This window comes from Xenopus laevis, chromosome 2L, assembly GCF_017654675.1.
Source record: "Xenopus laevis strain J_2021 chromosome 2L, Xenopus_laevis_v10.1, whole genome shotgun sequence".
Classification (NCBI taxonomy): domain Eukaryota; kingdom Metazoa; phylum Chordata; class Amphibia; order Anura; family Pipidae; genus Xenopus; species Xenopus laevis.
This window is the reverse complement of record NC_054373.1, coordinates 63,562,607-63,582,275: the sequence shown is the minus strand read 5'-3', so window position 1 is coordinate 63,582,275 and position 19,669 is coordinate 63,562,607. Positions and strand designations below refer to the sequence as shown.

Genomic DNA, 19,669 nt, shown 5'->3' with positions numbered 1-19,669 from the left:
ATTCCATTCCACTTCTCCCTCTACATAAATGCCTTTGTAGATTTCGACCTATGTTTAGGGTGATTGTCTTGTTGGAATATCCAACCCTTGCGTAACTTAAATTTTTTTGACTGATGCTTGAACATTATCCTGAATAATTTGTAAATAATGGGCTGAATTCATTCGACCCTCGACTTTAACAAGGGCCCCAGTCCCTTAACTAAACACACAGCCCCACAGCATTATGGTACTTCCACCAAATTTGGTAGCTGATGTTTTTTTGGAATGCTGTGTTCTTCTTCACCATGCAAAGCGCTTTTTGTTGAAACTGACGGTTTAAACCTCTGAGATAGCTTTTTTTGTAGCCTTCCCCTAAACCATGATACTGAACATTCTTTGTTTTCAGATCTTTTGAGAGTTGCTTTGATGATCCCATGCTGTCACTCAGTAGTCAAACAGAAGCACAACTTGCAATTGGCCACCTTAAATACCTTTTCTCATGATTGGACACACCTGCCTATGAAGTTCAAGGTTTATTGAGCTAATCCAACCAATTTGGTGTTGCCAGTAATCAGTACTGAACAGTTACATGCATTCAAATTAACAAAATTACAAGGGTACCCACATTTTTTTACATTTGATTTAATTTCATACAACTAAATACTGCTTCACTAAAAATCTTTGTTCAGAAAACACCCCAGTACTGTTCCTGGGAAATGAAAATACTTCTGCATGCCTGACGAAGAGGCACGCCCCTGAAACGTTACATCACTGACGTAATAAACGTGCAGGGGTTACCCCCGCTACACTAGCCATCATGTGTCTGGTGTCTTTTACGGATCTTCTAAGTGGGAGGGGTGCCGAAAGAGGGGGGAAAGAGGACCATTGTGGATCGAAACTTACCACTGTTTATTGATGAAAGTGGAGTCAATTATTATGCAGGCTGAGAGGGGTTCCCAAACTTTTTCATATGACTGTATATATATATATATATATATATCACAGAGATCTGGTGCACCCCAAAACGATCACTCAATGCCTGGGTGCTGGTTAAATGACATTACTTATCCAACCCACAAAAAAAACGCACTCACAGGAATTCCATAGTAAAAATTTATTTCAACGTTTCGGCTTACAACTTAAAGGACCAGTAACATCAAAATTTTTTTTACAAAAATCAGTTGGAATACAACAAAAAAAAAACCACCAAGACAAATTAAATTTTAAAATAGCAAAGCATTTATTAAGAAATAACTTACCGAAACTCCACTTCCTGTCCTCTACAGAAAAGGTGACACGGCGACCATCCATACTGCAGCGCTCGATTTCTTCTCCCTGGCTATTCACTGACAGTGTGTCCTGCAGCCGGTCCCTGATCTTCACGCGAATATCCCCAGGTCCCTGTGTTTGTCTGTATGTGTATCAGCGCGATGTACGACCCCGCCGTGCTCCTGCCGACCCCGCCGCCTTGTATGTGTCTTTGGTGGAGGATCAGCGCGGGAAGCGGGGCATCAGCAGGTCCCCATCCTCTTCTTCCTCTGCCCGCCGTTCGTCCTGCATGATCTCCTCTGCTGTGCGAGAGCCCTATGCGATGCGCTTTGGAGCCGAACCGGTGCCGATACCAATTCCTGCGAGAGCGCAGGGTTTGCACAAACAGCTGTCCAGCTGGATTGCTGCAGTCGCTGCTAAGTTATGGATCAGCAGAAGTGGACGAGCGTTTGCTCCCCGTGCCACTTCTCTGGCTGCTCATTCATTCAGCTCTCCGGTAGCTTTGGGAGAAAAGGCAGGCAGAGAAAAAGCCCTGGGGAGCTGCTGTGTTGGGGATCACTAGAAACCAAGCGCATCGCATGGAGCTACTAACCCTGCGCAGGAATTGGTATCGGCACCGGTTCGGCTCCCAAGCGCATCGCATAGGGCTCTCGCACAGCAGAGGAGATCATGCAGGACGAACGGCTGGCAGAGGAAGAAGAGGATGGGGACCTGCTGATGCCCCGCTTCCCGCGCTGATCCTCCACCAAAGACACATACAAGGCGGCGGGGTCGGCAGGAGCACGGCGGGGTCGTACATCGCGCTGATACACATACAGACAAACACAGGGACCTGTGGATATTCGCGTGAAGATCAGGGACCGGCTGCAGGACACACTGTCAGTGAATAGCCAGGGAGAAGAAATCGAGCGCTGCAGTATGGATGGTCGCCGTGTCGCCTTTTCTGTAGAGGACAGGAAGTGGAGTTTCGGTAAGTTATTTCTTAATAAATGCTTTGCTATTTTAAAATTTAATTTGTCTTGGTGGGTTTTTTTTGTTGTATTCTAACTAATTTTTGTAAAAATTTTTTCGATGTTACTGGTCCTTTAAGCCGTCCTCAGTCCTCTTTATCCTTTTGAATTGACTGTATGGTATGTTGTCCAACCAAAACCATGGTGACAACTAGTTTTCTACAGAAATTGTTAAATCTAAAAAGTTTACATTCTTGGTGCTATAATTACTGGTAAATTTACCAGTAATTATAGCACCAAGAATGTAAACTTTATAGTAATTAGAAAAATAATAGTAAGTAATGAGAAAAAAAACATGGCGTCTGCCCCTGAGGATGTACAGTATATGATATACGAAATGCGTTGGGCTTCTTATATTAATAAATAAATTATTTTACAAACCATTTCTTAGTAGAGTAGATTTTACACCCCAAAAACTCGGGATACTAAGTAGAAGATCCGAGCATTGAAGAGATCCGGCAGCAGCACACGGAAAGAAATCTCAGCGTTCCAGCACACGCTGCAAGGCCTTGGAGCGCTCGATCTCCAGACTGTCAGCGCAAGTTCAGGAAGCGGTTCTGCTCGCCGATCGCTAAAAGTGACAAGTATCGTTCGTAGGAGAGGAAGGCTCTCCCCCCTTAGAAATGCTTTTTCTTACCCGATACTTGCTAAGTACAATTGCTCTTGGAGCACTTCCTAAGAATTCCGGCAATATTACACTAGTGCAGATGTTTGTTACAGGTGCACTCTGAAGACCGACTTCATTATCCGATCTGGTGCAGAGATTACCCTTGCGATCCTTGCATTCAAACCCTGTGAGTAGATCTGATCAGCATTTACCATCATAAAGCAAACAGTAATGCACTATATACACCTCTTATTTTTTATTTAGATATTGGGGACGTATTATCTGCTCAGCGCACCAAATTCCAAACCCCTCTTTTTCTACAATTTTGCGGACCTCGTGTGGACCCGCATAAAAACACTTTGGTGCAGCTAAAAGATTTTTCCTGATTGGACTAAGCACAGCACTCACACCTATTTGACAAATTCATATCTATAACAAAAAGAAGCAGTATACTTTGTGTTCCATAAAATACCCCTGTATTTATCAACAATTATATACAGAAATCCTGATGACCTTCCCTGATTTTTTGATTTGACAGTAGCTATGATTTAATAGAAAGGCATATATGGATTAAACAAATAAAGAATAAAACAAAATCGCATGTGCCCTAGCATGACTAGATAGACATTTACCCAAACTATGCACCCTCTATTATGATGAAAACTATGAAACCTTGTAGAGTCCCAAGTATTTCCTCAATTTGTGATAACAGATGAACGCACAATATTACCTGCGGATTTGTTTAAGGATATTATCTCTGGAGATGTACTTGATGTTTTCATCAACCACAGAACGAGTACCGTCCTCTTCTGCCAGCTGCTTCTCCAGCCACTCAACCACATCCTTATTATTATCCCACAGGTAGGCCTGGAAAATAAGGAATATCTCTTTATAGAAATATCAGGATTAATACTGAATGTCTGACAGCTCTGAAATTGTCTCCAGGCTCTGTGCTCTGCTCAAACATAATGGATATCCCTACTGTATGCCAATACTGAATAAACTCATATCATGTCCACTACTAATGGTTGTACGTGACATTATGTGAGTTTTTATGTTTTGGCACCTCAAAGATACACATTCTGATTGATTTCCATTGAAGAACGGGCAAAGAGCATGCCCAGTAGACACCTCTTTGAGGTCTTCATTGTTAGAGAGAGAGGAGCTTTACACTAGACAAGGAAGTAGCTAAAAGAGCTGCAGTTCAGTTGCTTGCATCAGAGAAACAAACTATAATTAAATGGAGAAAGAAAGGTATGTTGAGTTATAAAGTCAGATGGTGAGTTATGATGTATTTTGACGGTAAGAACAAAGTTTAATAAGAGAAGAGTTGAATAATGGCAAGCAGTGGTCACAGGCCTGAATTTGAATGCCACAAAGACATGGGGCAAGGGCGGCATCCTGCCCAGCCGCATACCTTTCTTCATGCCAACAGACACCTGGAGTGCTAGGTACTGGACACGCTTGAGGCTTTGAAAGTGTGTGCGCCATGGAGTGGAGGAATAAGGGAGGCATCCAAAAGAAGAAATTAGGCTGAAGGCCTAGGGACACTTTATTTTGAAATACAGTGCTGAGTGGTTAAGCACTTTAGACATTCTCTAAATGACATCCATTCTATCTTTAACCACTATTAGTTAGAAAGAAAAGCCATGTTATAGCCATACCATATATATGAAATGAAAGGCAATGTGATGTATGAAGTCCACTATTGTGATTACTGCTCCTTGATCTACAATCTTAAAATCAAGTGAGGAGGTGGATTTATTTTGTATAGTACTAGCAAAAAGAAGAGGATCCAGCATGGAACCTTAAAGGGATACTGTCATGGGGGGAAAAACCGCATGAAACGCTTGATTTAAATGCATGGGTTAATAGTGCTGCTCCAGTAGACTTCTGCACTGAAATCAGTTTTTCAAAAGAGCAAACTGATTTTTTTTTATATTTAATTTTGAAATCTTACATGTCTGTGTGGAGAAACAATAGCCTGTCAGAAAGCAGTTCCATAGCGCAGCACTGGCTCTTTCTAAAAGCACATGACCAGGCAAAGTGACCAGAGATGGCTGCCTACACACCAATATTACAACAAAAAAAATACACTTATTGGTTCAGGAGTGTCATTTTTAGGGTTGCATCAAATCCCGGATTTATTTCTGATTCGGCCAGGATTCAGCCTTTTTCAGCAGGATTCGGACAAATCCTCCAGCCGAACAGAAACCGAATCCTAATTTGCATATGTAAATTAGTGGTGGGGAGGGAAATCACGTGACTTTTTGTCGCAAAACAGGGAAGTAAAAATTTTACCCCTTCCCACCTAATTTGCATATGCAACGTAGAATTCGGATTTGGTTCGGTATTCAGCCAAGGATTCGGGGGTTCGGCCGAATTCAAAATAGTGGATTCGGTGCATCCCTAGACATTTTACCTGGTAGAGAGAATTATTTGTAGTGTAAACAATGTAATTTAGAATTTAAAACGACACCATATAAATCATAACAGAATCCCTTTTAAGGACACCCCACAATTAGTCATATACGTGAAAACTGAAAACTGAAGGTGTAATATATGATGCACCAGATCTAGTAATCCCTACCAACCTATTATTAAACCTTCTATGGGTTAATAGAACAGGTGTAAACGTACACCAGAAGACCACAATACATTTTGGATCAGCTTTGTTTCAAAGGCATGAATAATCAGCAGCAACTCAGAGAAAAGAGATCAATCAGAGGGATGATTTCAAAGTGCCCCTTCAATTAATAAACTTGCTTTTGTTCCAACAAAAACTTCTATAATATTGAGTCCTTTTTTTTCAGCAAGGATGACTCAATAAAGCACTGCTTAGTTAATCATCCAAAGGGCCAGGGGCAAGTTTCTTAGGTGGCAGCAGCCCACAGGTTACCAAGGGAGAAAATAAGCCACTCCTGGTAATTCTTAAGAGTCAACATTCCATTTTTTAAACTGGAATCTCAGCTCTACTAGTGCAGAGAGTACATCTGTGCTTTTTGCACCATTGATGCTGCCCTATCCTCACCCAACTCCTGAAATCCACAGGTAACAGAACAAAATCTGATCCCCATAGCTGAAATGTTAAGTCATCTCAGATAAAGTTGGATGGTGTAGTTTGTTTATGCATCTACATCAGACAGTCAATGATAATGAATAAGAAATTAAGTGTGAAAAAAACTTAAAAATAAGAAAAAGTCTGACGCCATCAGATTTAATCTCCTCGTGTAGAATTCCAAATCTCCAAAGTGCCATTATATTTTCACCCATGTGACTGCATCCGACTTCTAAGATGTGATCTGTCGATCCAACACCATTCTACAAAATCGCCCATGTAGTTTAGCCCTTAGACTACTATGGACTTCTCTTATCAGACTAAATCTGACTGATTTAAGTCTTTGTAATAAAAAATATATATACTGATATAATGTACAGTTTGTATTTGTGCCCCAGCATCACAATGGATTACTCTCACTTAAATACCAGGATGGAGAGCCAAAGAAATCAAAATATCACTAAATGTTTGGGGTGGATGCCCAAATACCCCTGAGATGATCAGCTTGGGGCAGTGGGTCTATAAAAAGGCCTTCAATCCACCCCTTACTTCTTCCCACCCCCCATACTAACCCACCTGCCAGTGCTGGATTAAGCAGTAAACTCTACAGTAAATGTAAATACTACACGAAGGAAAGCATTTGTTTTACAATAATTTCACCCATGTAGAGTACGCGATAACAGAATCTGTTGGACCACTAAATTGAACAATTCCCCTGCACAGGGTTGTGGGCAGTGGTTCCATAACAAATCCTAAAACTTGATTTCTCTTTGCCCAACGAAGTAAAGACCCCTGTGGTTTCCAATAAAAATAATTACAGACCTACAGTATGCAAACAGTTTGCATACAAATATCTGTGTTGTTAGACTGCTATAAAGTCTTTAAAGTTATTCTACAAATATGAGTAGTATAAAGGCAAATTCAAATATAGCAAACTACACCATTACAACTGCACTTTTGCCATTCCTGATAGCAGAGTCTGAGCTTTTATCTAGCCGGATGGATGAATGCATTATGAGTTAAGAGTCTTAAAAACCTAATAGTTGCTCTCACTCCTCATTTTCTTTACAAATCATTTAGACATCAGTTTGTGTTTGTCTCCCACAAAGTCAGGTTACACCATTAGTGTTCATTCATATTTATGTAATTTGGTCTGGGTAATTAAACACAAAGCTTGTCATTTAACTGCACTATCCTTCTCTGTTACTACTTAAAAAAAAGATCCAAGCAACACTGACTTTATTGAATAGAACAATAGATGTGCATATATTTTAGTAAATCTGGTCCTGTAACAAAATATAGGCAATGAAAACCAAGTACGTGTGGTTTTAGACATATATAAACACATAATTACAGGGAAAAAAATCTTACTAAATAAGACTAAATGAGCCATAAATTGAGAAAAATCACAAGGTTTTTTGGGGCACTAGAGAAGCTACAAACCAGTTGTTTAATAACAGCAAAAATCTATCCAGTCATGATTAGAAGATGTTTTCCTGAAATGGTTGAAAGGAAATAATATTGTGGAAGCAAACATATTAAACATATACACCTACATGTCTTCTGTGATAGTAGAGGTTATTTATAGCTAAATGTTGCAATTTTTCTATCTACATCTACCAGTAATTTTAGGAAGCAGTTACCTGGTACTGTCTATCTGTATTACTAAAACTAAATCTGTTATTTATAATTATGGGTCAGTATAGTTATTTTACAGAGCTGTAAAATTGTTTTTTAAACAAGCCTATAGGGGGTCCTGCTGTGCGCATGAGCACGCCACTGAAATAGTCTGCCCAGGAAGTGACATCAGTGGAAGTGCCATCATATACTGTATATGCACACAAGCTATCCTGAAGCCACAGATTCCATGCTGTCCACATCGGATTTCATGGAAAAACTTCAGAAATCAGCGGAGTGCTTAAATGTAATGGGAGCCTGGGGGACAGAGCCTTCAGGATCTGGTAACTCCTGAAATAATAGGGAGACTGACAGCTCTTATTTTATATGGTAGTTTGTGGCTTCTCCCTTTTAACTTTTATCGCATTTTGTATATTTTGATGAATATCTTTCTAAGGTTTCTTGTTTTTGCTTGCAAATGCAGCAGGATATGCTTATATTTGTATTCCTTATTTATATATATATTTGACATTTTACACAGCACATTTTACATCATTTACATCAGTTCATTACAATCTAAGGTCCCTACAGTTAGGCCCATACATTTTTGGACAGAGACAACTTTTTATTTCTAATTTTGGTTCTGTACATTACCACAATGAATTTTAAATGAAACAACTCAGATGCAGTTGAACTGCAGACTTTCAGCTTTAATTCAGTGGGTTGAACAAAAAGATTGCATAGAAATGTGAGGAACTAAAGCCTTTTAGCAAAAAGTTGTCTCTGTCCAAAGATTTATGGGCCTAACTGTATTACATTCACACACTATGGCTATTGATACTAGGAGCTCCGCCTGCTATGTATTTGGAGTGTGGGAGGAACCCGGAATACCCAGAGGAAACGCACACAAGCTCTGGCTAGAATTGAAACAGAGAACCTCATCGATGCGAATAAGTAGTGATAACCATTGCACCCCCATGCTGGTCATACATGGCTAGATGCCTTCTCTGGACAATATCTAATTGAGGCTAGGAACAAGGTTCACATCACAGGCAGTGTGTGCAGACCACTCATGAATGGACAACTTACATGCCCCATATGGATTCTCTGCCCTGACAAATCAATATCCGACAGAGCTCAAATCAGATTGTGGAAGATCATCATTTTGGTACCATATAAAAGTCAACAGACTATCACCTTGGCCAGGCAGGAGTGGAAGAGTTAGCAGTGCAGAAACAAAAAGGAACTGATCAATTTGTTCCTTTCACTAAATCTAATTAGAGATTATTTGCCAGGGGATACTGCACTGATGCCAGTTTGTACCTGCATTATTGAATGAACCCTAGTATGTGTAAAAAATTAAATAAATATCTATGGCAGAATGCAATAATATACTTTGAAATCATTGCAAATGTTCTTATTCAGTATTTAACTGTATTACTACTGTAATTAACATTTATCGTTAGTGGCATATTTCTATATTTGTATTACTGGATTTCAGATTTGTGAAACATAATTTTAATCTTTAAGAAGGAACAATGGTGGCGGACTGAAACAGTACATTGATTAGCTGATATGATTTGTATAGGCTTTTATGAAAGTAGGTATCAATTATGAGCAGGAATTCTGTTATGCTGCATGTACCAACAGAATGGCATGGAAACTAATCTACGGAAAGGAATTAGCAACTGAAATATCCATATTTTTTAAGGTTAACTGCTTCCTGCTCCTATAAAAGTGCTTTTCGGTTTAAAGGGTATACACTGTATACATTTCATAATGAAAACTCTGGTGTGGTGCTGCACACACTGATTTCTGCCTGTCAATAACAGTCATAGATCCCCTGCTGATATCCAGGAACCAAATGGTGCTGTTCCCAGCAATGAAGCTGCCACTCAATGAAATGGCAATTAAGTATACAGCAACCAGGGACTCTGCAAGGAACAGAGCCTCATTTGCTTTCATAACAGCATTTAAATAATTACTATTATTAATTTAGCTGCTCTTGTGCAGTTTTGTGGAATATATTACTGGCAAAACAGTCTACTAATGACAGTGTCACTAAACACCACAAAAGATACAATAAAGACAACGGTGAGTTCATTAAAGGTCCTAATTAAAAATTGTAGAAATGTGAATGTTTGATTAAAAATTCTCCAAACGCTTCAACATTTAGTTTTAAAACTTATATTTAATTTAAATCTTCATACCTACTGATAATTTAGTCTAGGTTATGAAGTGAAATGGAGGACGGCATCATAAGAAAAGAGGACTGCCGCCCCCAAGCTTACTGAAAAAAAAGAGCCAGTGGCATGAATTATTGTACTTGGAAGGAAAAGAAGACAAAGAATTTTACATAAAGGGGGTTATTTATAAAGGTTTGAATGTCAAAAACTTGAAAAATCCAAATTTTTTTTCATGATTTATTATACCCTGAGGATGGAAAAGGTCAGAATCCGAAAATCTGGCATCTCAGAACTACTGAGGTTGTATGAAAGTCAATGGGAAAAGTCCCAAAGATAACCTGATCTACGCTGGGTTTCGCGCAAAATTCTGAAGATTTTGTGATTTTCGGGCAAAAATTCATTTTTTTTCGTACGATTTGAATTTTCAGACGATTTTCAAGATTTTTTTATGTTTTTTCCCAAACTGGAATTCTTCAGGAAAATGTATTGATAAATAACGGGAAATAATTGTGGCTTTGATCGGAGTATATTTCAGAAAATTATAAATTCGGATTTTGATACATAACCCCCTAAATGTACAAAAAGTCATGTTGCTGAGTTTGCTTATCTCCCCACAAATCTGCTAGCTAGCAACTGTTGATCTTTGGACTGCAATAAGCAACATGTAGAGATGAGGTTCTATATCAATGGTCACGCGTCATGTCTTAGTCCAAGGCAACTGATGGCAGTAGGTTTTTATCCCAACTGCACCATCAGCCTTTAAACTCCTATAAACCTCTTGTGATTTGGACATTATTGTGCTTTATCTATAAAGTTCTGACACATTCCACAGTGCTTTACTGAGATTATACATCATTCCCATTTGTCCCTGCCCAAGTGGAGCTTACAGTCAACATTTCCATCACATAAACACTATGGTCAATTTTTTGCAGATATTGCCAAGGTAGGAATTAAACTGAGGACTCCAACCATTGCTACAGATTTCATAAGCATCCTTCTGAAAGGGAAGGAGACTAGGATCTTTCTTTGTCCTATTGTTTTTTAGTTTGCATGGTTGCTACAAATCATCTGAATCAAGGAACAAGGCATCTCCTAAAGCTATTAATACAAATATATTAATAGCTTAAGGAGATGCATTGTTCCTTGATTCAGATGGAATAGGGCTTTTAAAAATAATAGTTGAGAGTGAGGAGCAAAGACAATTTTAGTAAGATGTGGTATATGGAGAAGGAACCATCTGGCAGGTGCAACCAGAAGTATCACTGGAATTCATTTTTTTTCTGATTTGCAAACCGTGTGACTTCTGAGTTTTCTTTCACTTTATTTTATACTTTGCACTTGCAAGAGTGGATAAGCGAGATAGTCTCAAATTCTCAAGAAAGCAGAAATGAACAGCACAGAAGCATTATAACTGATGATGTGGCAGAAACCTTTTAGGAAAGCTCAGCTATCTCTCCCTAAGTGTATTCATTTTATTAATGCCAGAGGAAACCAATGTTTATACCAACTAGCAAATCCTCCTCAACTAGGAAAATATTTGTGCCTGGATTTGCATGCAATGTCTAACCATTCAAACAGTACAATTCCGTAGTGAGCTGTTATGATTAACTACATCATAAAGCTATTGCAATGCAGAAAAGTGTAGTCTGGGGAGCTTTGCATACATTATCTTGCTTTGCCGGAGTGTGATATAAACCAGGGACACTAGTTTAGAGAAGAATGAATAGAGTTATTCGGCAACACAGATGGCAAAAAGCACTGAATGCCTCTGTCTTTAAGGTCCATAATTTTGTCGAAATTCTCCAAGTCAAAGATTTATTTAAAAATGTATAAATGCATGCTTTTCCTACTGTGCAACTTGTTTTTTTATGTGGTTTTAAAATATAAAATAATTGTTAAGTTGCAATTGAGCATTAGAGCGGTTTAAAGCTACCTTGCTATGAGAGGTTCTTTTCCCACCATGAATGCTTAGTACTATATATATCTATATCTATATCTATATATATATATATATATATATATATATATATATATATATATATATATATATATATATATATATATATATATATATATATATATATATATATATGTTGTAAAAAGGATCAGCACACACTGTATGTCAGGTGAAAACTCTTTTCATTTATTGTGAAAATATCATCATAATCCGACGTTTCGGTCCCGCCTGGGGACCTTTTTCAAGGCGGGACCGAAACGTCGGATTATGATGATATTTTCACAATAAATGAAAAGAGTTTTCACCTGACATACAGTGTGTGCTGATCCTTTTTACAACATATATACTACAATTGATCTTGCACCACTGGAACTACCTTCGTCTGGAGTGCTGGTACTGTGGGAAAATATATATATATATATATATATATATATATATATATATATATATATATATATATATATATATATATATATATAGAGAGAGAGAGAGAGAGAGAGAGAGAGAGAGAGATATACTTATTTCAATATAAGATCATAGAATCATGGTTTGATGACAGACACAAATATAAGTAAAATTAAGTATGAAGGCATCGAGCTAGTTTTATTAAGGTTGATTTCAAATCCAACAATTCTCTCTGTTCTAGACAGAAGGTTGAATGGACAATAATTATAGAATAGTTTAGCTTCTATAATCCACTTTTTACTGTGGCCTATTATGTTCAGTATGTCAACCATTTCAAGAGGTTTGTATTATTTTGACAATTATCTACAATTTAAGTCTGATGTCCACAGTAATGGTGATGTGCAACTGCATTATCATTGGTTTAATCCAAAGCTTGGGATTCATAGAACTAGCGGGTGAGGACAATTTTCCTTCTACTGAATAACACCTATGTATTTATGTTGTTTTTTTATTTAAAAAACATTTCTTACATTTTTCTGTTCCAATATACAAGCTTAATAAATATGTATTCGTTACAGTCTCGTCATGGAAAGAGACATGTGACTCTCATAAGTAATGCATATTACATTATGAAAACTAGAAAATCATTTTGCCTTATCAGCCCAGTGACAGACCAGTCATCCACTAATACAAGGTGTATTGAAAAAAATTCATGTAAGTGTTTAAAATGAACTAATCACAAAAAAGGATAAATATTCAAGCAAAAGTACTCTTGCTTTAAAATCCTGAACAAAGTAAGATTTATCTAGGAATCCCAATGCTTTTAGTTTGGTGAATATTTAATACTGTTATTAATCATTTTTAATCCGTTTGCTTTTAATTAAGAAACAGCATGATGCTTTCCTATCAACATATGCCAGGGAGCAGATTAATTGTAGCTTAAGATAACTTGCCCTGATTGGTGTAATGTATTAGCTAACAAGACACAAGCTCCTAAACACATGCAGACAGTACTAAAAAGGCAAAATAAAACACCCTCTATCACTCACATACCCTGCTATTTTCTTCTTTTTCTTTCCAGATTCATCACCTAATGCAGAGTTTTGAGCCTGTATTTTAAGATTGGCTGGTAAAAGCTGAAATTGTAGTAGGTGTGGAAGTGTGAAACTGATTGAAACAAATACCGTATATACTCGCGTATAAGCCGAGTTTTTCAGCACCCAAAACAAGCTGAAAAACGCTGCCTCGGCTTATACGCGGGTCAGTTAAAAATATTACCTATTTCAGCGATGCGCGATGCTCGTGCCGCCTCCCAGCTGATGGCTGCGTATCCGATCGGCAGCTTTCCTGGGCCTGACCTGCAGCTGCGCTTCTGACACAGAGCTGTCCTGCCATTTACCGGTATGCGCGATGCTCGTGCCGCCTCCCAGCTGATGGCTGCGCATCCGATCGGCAGCTTTCCTGGGCCTGACCTGCAGCTGCGCTTCTGACACAGAGCTGTCCTGCCATTTACCGTACACACAGAATACGGTAATAATCTTTGGCGCGTCTCTTTGGAGCTGTGAGCAGGGCACTCTTGCGCACTTCCTGGTGGGTGGGTTAGCCAATGAAAAAAGGCCCTCCCCTTTATCCCTGTGTTTATGGATTCCATCTGACATAATTACGGTACCGTAGTCAGGCAAAGTTCAGAGAGGGTAAGAGGTGTGGGAATCCTTTCTCCTGAATTCTCTCTCGTTCACACCTGTCAGTGATTGTATTTACCGGTATTACCTTTTTTTGATTGCCCCAATGACGCTCCCCTCCCTAATCCACATGCCTCCTATCATGCCTGAACTGAACTACAACTCCCATCACTCCTACAGTTAAGAGTTTAGCTAGATTAAATGGCAGGTAGAATGGAGATTGGGCAGCATGCCCATGGCTCAGGTTTCTCTCTGCATCAGCAAATAGGGGCAAGGAGGGGGGGTGGGCACAGTACTTTTACTTTGCTCTGCCATCCTGCAGCCCTGGTAGCATTATTTTCGTTAATTTTTTAGTACAGCAGAGCACATCATAACATTACTGAAATAATTGGCTGCCCCCCCCCCTTAGCTATCTGTATAACAGAGCATTCTGTCCCAGTGGCTGCACAGATCCTATCTGATCCCCATTGTAAGCAGCAGTCCTGTCCTGCTTTATGGCAGCTGAGATTCATGCCTCAATTTTTTTTTAGTAGCTGCTGCATTTCTCACCCTAGGCTTATACGCGAGTCAATAAGTTTTCCCAGTTTTTGTAGGTAAAATTAGGTACCTCGGCTTATACACGGGTCGGCTTATACACGAGTATATACGGTAGTTGCTTCTTATAATAGTCAAAAAATGATTTTGTAAGAGAGTCTACGCATTTAGAATAGAGATTAAATTGCTTAAAGGGACATCACTGTATAAACAGAAAGAGGTAAATGGACCAAGCCTGAAGGAAATTTGGATGATATTCATAATAAATGCTCATTTGGTTTTGAAGATTGTCATTGAATGAAGGACACTAAAAGGATGCTAGAAGAGAAGGCATTGTGGCCCTCAATGGGCAGACAAGTAAATTAGTAGATACTACTTGTAAACTGCTAGGAAATGTTACATTGTTTCCTATGCCGCATAACAGACTACTTGCCTATTTATTTCTTATGACATATGGGATTGCCCATTTGCACAGGCCCTGCTTGATGCCCTGGAACATGTACTCAAAGACTGTTTGCCGAGGAACATTCTTAAATGCCATGCAGTGCTTTATGGACTGTTACAGGGCACCCATACAGAAGGGGCAATTCTGGAAGCCTAGTGCCTTATGAGCTGTGTTAAAGGGGACCTGTCACCCAAAAAAATATTCCAAATTCTTTTCAATTGTGCTTGTCAAGAATACTTAACTTAAAGGGCACCTGTTGCCAAAAAATATTATCCCGAACCAAAGGCGCGGGCTAATAGAGTCCATACTCTGGCTGGGGGTAATAGCAGTGTTTTTATTTTAAAATTGCCCCCCCGCCAGCACTAGGACCAGGGCATGCATCAGGGGGGGGACAGGGGGGAGAGTTGTAGGGTAAGACTTACTTGATTAGCCGGGCCCCCCATCTTTCTGAGAGCTGCTGACTTCAGGAAGGCATGGACGTTTAAGGGGCCCTGGACACAAATTTTCTTATAATGTGTGTGGGGGGGGGGGCTGGCCACCAATTTTTTTTTCTCATGTGGGGTCCTAGCCACCAATATTTTTTTTATGAGGGGCCACGACCACCAATATCTTTTTATTTTTTATTAACATGTGGGAACTCTAGCCACCAATATTTTTTTTGTTTTGTTACTGTGTGGTGGGGGGGGGCCTGTGGGGTGGGGAGGGCGGACCTGTAGGTGGGGCTTGCGGTGGGCGCAACCCAGGGGGCCCAGGAAATGTTTTCGTATGGGGCCCTGTGATTTCTGATGGCAGTCCTGACTAGGACACCTGCACTGGGGGGGCTCCCAGTGCGAGTGGACATTTTGGGGCAAACGCATGTACATAATGAGCGAATGCCGTAACTTGCCCATTCCGTGCATGCGCTCCTGGTGCATGCATCCTATTTCTGGCAGGGAGCAATTTTTATTTAAAAAAGTTACTTTTACTCCCAAATGGAGTTTGGGCTCTATTAGCCTGCACCTTTGGTTGGGGATAATATTTTTTTAATTAGATAAGGACTTTTATTATACATATGTCTGGGTGACAGGTCCCCTTTAAGGATTTCCTATTGTTTTTCATGAATCGCCTCATTCTGAGGAGGGAAAGGATGATTACCCAAAAACGGAATAAAACATCCAAGAGAGCCCTGAAGAAGAAGAGGACTGAAACCCGTATCCTCCCCTCATTGTATGCCTGGCTGAAAATAAAGCTTTCCCCATCTACTTTTCCTACTTTATTTATGTGTTATATGGAAAGCAGCTCTGGTTTTTTCAGTAATTTGTAATGTATTTGTAAAGCATTTCTGTTTATATTAGGGTTGCCAGCTCCCCCCCACACACACATTTACAGGCCAGCATTGAAGGAGGGTGGTAGTGATATCACGGTGGGGGAGAATGATGGTGTTTTGGAGGTGGACATGTCAGGTGGGGAATTTGCACTTAGAGGTCCGTGGAGAGGTCCTGGAGAGTGGGTCAGATAACCTAAAAGTACATTTCCCAGTAGTGAGACCTCATGTAAGTAATTCTCCGCTATACAGATTTTTTTCTTCGTAGAACTACAAATTTGCCTGCCGTTACATTACCAATAAATCTGTAATACCAGCCTTGGTCCTAGCAGGAGATTTCCCATCTAGGTTAGTGAACTACAGGCCGCGTGACAAACATAGTTTGTATTTTCTCAAACATATTTTGGTGTTAATGTTTTAGTTCTGCTGCTGGACCTTTATAAAAACAAGCTCATAAAAGATTTGTTGTTTTGAATTTATGCCATTAACTTTATAGTACAGAGTAAATGACAATTATATGTGTGTGAATATATTTTCCCAGTACTGCACAAAAGGTTGGTATACAGTGCATTTCCACTGTTGGGAAGCACAGCACTGGTACAAAAAATTATCTGTATGTAAAAAGAGAAGCCAGGATTCCCAAGGCACCATTCATGACTTTGTTGGGGAGATAATTGATAATTGTTGATGGGTGATTGTGTGGACAAGATCAATCATTCTGTCAACTAAGCTGTGATTGCCCCCTTATCTCTGTTACAATTCCTCGCTGACACAGCAACTGGCAATATCAGGACTATGGCCCTAGTTAAATGCTGGCTAAAATATACACACAATGGATTACTACTGATAAACCTTCTATCCTCAGCCCAATGGTCCACAGTAGTGATGTGCGGGCCGGCCCAATACCCACGGGACCCGTGGGTCAGTCAGGTTCGGGCCGACCCTGCACCCCCCTTTGCAGTCTATAAAGGGTTGCCGGAAGTCGGGCTCGGGTGGGCGTGGGTGGAGGGAGGGTGGGTGCGGGTCGGTAACAACCCGACCCGCATATCACTAGTCCACAGGTAAAAAATCATTTAGCAGAGGAATTCTTTTAATAAGTAATAGGAAGGGTCTTTATGAACAAAGGGGTTACAGCTACCAGGAAATACATAACTACAAGAAGAATATATCCTGATACAGGTATGTGATCTGCTATCCAGAATGCGTGGAACCTGGGGTTTTTAGAACAAGGGGTCTTTCAGTAATTTGGATTGTCTAATTGTATCGTTTAAAGGTACAGGTATGGGACCTGTTATCCAAAATGCTCGGTACCTGGGGTTTTCTGGATAAAGGATTTTTCCGTAATTTGAATATTCATACCTTAAGTCTACTAGAAAATCATGCAAACATTAAATAACCCCAATAGGATTGTTTTGCCTTCAATAAGGATTAATTATATCTTAGTTTGGATTGAGTACAATGTACTGTTTTATTGCTACAGAGGAAAAGTAAATCATTTTTAAAATTTACAACTATTTGATTTAAATGGAGTCCATGGGAGATGGCTTTTCCGTAATGAGCTTTATGGATAAAGAGTTTCCGGATAATGGATCCCATGCCTGTATATGCACTGAAGACTATTTACACCATCTCAAATGAAAAACAAAGTATGGTCCATGTTAATGTGCAAAGGATACACATTACAGCCTGGGGTCTCAATATTCATTCAGACTTGGAAAGAAAACATATTAGCATAGATTAGCACCCATTCATTGGAAATAAAATGTATGTATCATTCATTAAATACTGTACAAGTTTAGTAGGTCAAAATATTGATTCTGATAAATAAAACTCATGTTATTTGGAAAAAAAGTATACACCTGTAAGATATGTATTGGTATAGTCCTGCCATGGGACACATAGGGAATTATCTTATGCTGATTTTAAAATTGTGAATTTAGGATCTGGCCAGCATTAAAGGGGTTGTTCACCTTTGAGTTAACTTTTAGTATGACGTAGAGAGGGATATTCTGAGACAATTTGCAATTGGTTTTTATAATTATTTGTGGTTTTTGAGTTATTTAGCTTTTTATTCTGCAGCTCTTCAATTTGCATTTTAAACAATCTGGTAGCTAGGGTCCAAATTACCCTAGCAACCATGCATTAATTTGAATAAGAGACTGGAATATGAATAGGAGAGGACCTGAATAGAAAGATGAGAACTAAAAAGCAGCAATAATAATACATAGCCTTACAGAGTATTTGTTTTTTTAGAAGGGGTCAGCGACGCCCATCTGAAGGCTGCAAAAATTCCAAAGAAAAAGGTAAATAACTATAAAAAATAAATAATGAAAACCAATTGAAAAGTTGCTTAGAATTTGCCATTCTATAACATACTAAAAGTTACCTTAAAGGTGAACCACCCCTTCAAGTGCTAAGGTGATCTATAGACTGGGTTTTAATATGAAGACATGGGCTCTCTTTGCTACTTTCTTTAGGCTTATGGCATACACAGCATTTTCTCTGCTTTATGGGAAAATGCCAAGACCTCCCTAACTGCCCATGATTGCTGAAAATGACTTAAATGGCACCCACCACTACACATTTGGGGTGATTTTTAACCATAAAATCCACACAAATATTTTTTGGCCAAAAGGTGCACTGCATGGTGTATTCATTTACAGGCTTTTAGAATGCATGTGTGAGTTCAGACATGTTATGCTTCTGGATGAGCAGCATGCAAAATAATGTTTAGCTTCCTGGTCCATGTAGTAATGGCATTAAAGTAAATGTATTTTACCCACATTTATATTATGCTATACTGTTATATTATATCTAGTGAAGAAGAAAGAATTTTAGTTGTGGATCTAAAGGTACTCCACAATCAAAATCACCCTTATATGTGCTACAACCTTCATCTTGGTGAAATGAACTACTGTGCAATTTTGGTTGTCAATGCTACTATGCTGTTTCAGTAAATACCTACGCTGCCTCCAGGCACTATCACATCAATGGGAAACAGGTGCATCTAGAAGAGGCAGAATGCCCATTGCAGAATTGGGTGCTGGCCCATGAAGTAATATTGCTATAAAAATTCAGCCCTGATGTTGCTAACCTACAGTTTTCAGAATGTTTATCTCTCGACAACATAAGATGTTCGGCCAATATTTAAATGCTACAATCTATACATATGTTACAGAGTGTCTGCAATGTAAATTTACCAGTTGCTGTTTATCCAGTGTGGATGATCAGTTGTTTGCCAACTCAGGATGACACTTGTGGGAAAACAGACAGCATTTAAAGGGCAGAGTCACCTGACAGACTCTACACACTGTTAAGTTAGCTTCAAATACTGCATTCTACAATAGTGTAATTCCAATAATGAGGCATTCTTGGAGCAAATGATACAACAGTCCTTACCTTCACAGTTCCTTCTACTTCAACAAACCATCGTCTCAGCATAGCCTGTATCTGACCATCTGTAAGTTCAGGATTTGCACTGTGAATCTTCTTTTTTGCAACATTTTCCAAAAGCAGCCTCCTTAGCCTCCAATAGAAAAATGTGCGCGATGTCTTCCACTCAATAACATCCTGATTGAAGAAAAAAACAATTAATCAAAAGACGTATTCAGATATTA

General features: G+C 39.1%; 1 protein-coding gene across 1 annotated transcript in view; it reads right to left on the bottom strand.

The window, feature by feature from the left end:
- Positions 1-19,669, bottom strand: part of acaca.L (acetyl-CoA carboxylase alpha L homeolog) — a 253,393-nt gene that overhangs the window by 5,235 nt on the left and 228,489 nt on the right. The window contains 2 exon segments of the mRNA XM_041581952.1: positions 3,596-3,732; positions 19,452-19,622. Of these exon segments, the coding sequence (XP_041437886.1) occupies positions 3,596-3,732; positions 19,452-19,622 (308 nt within the window).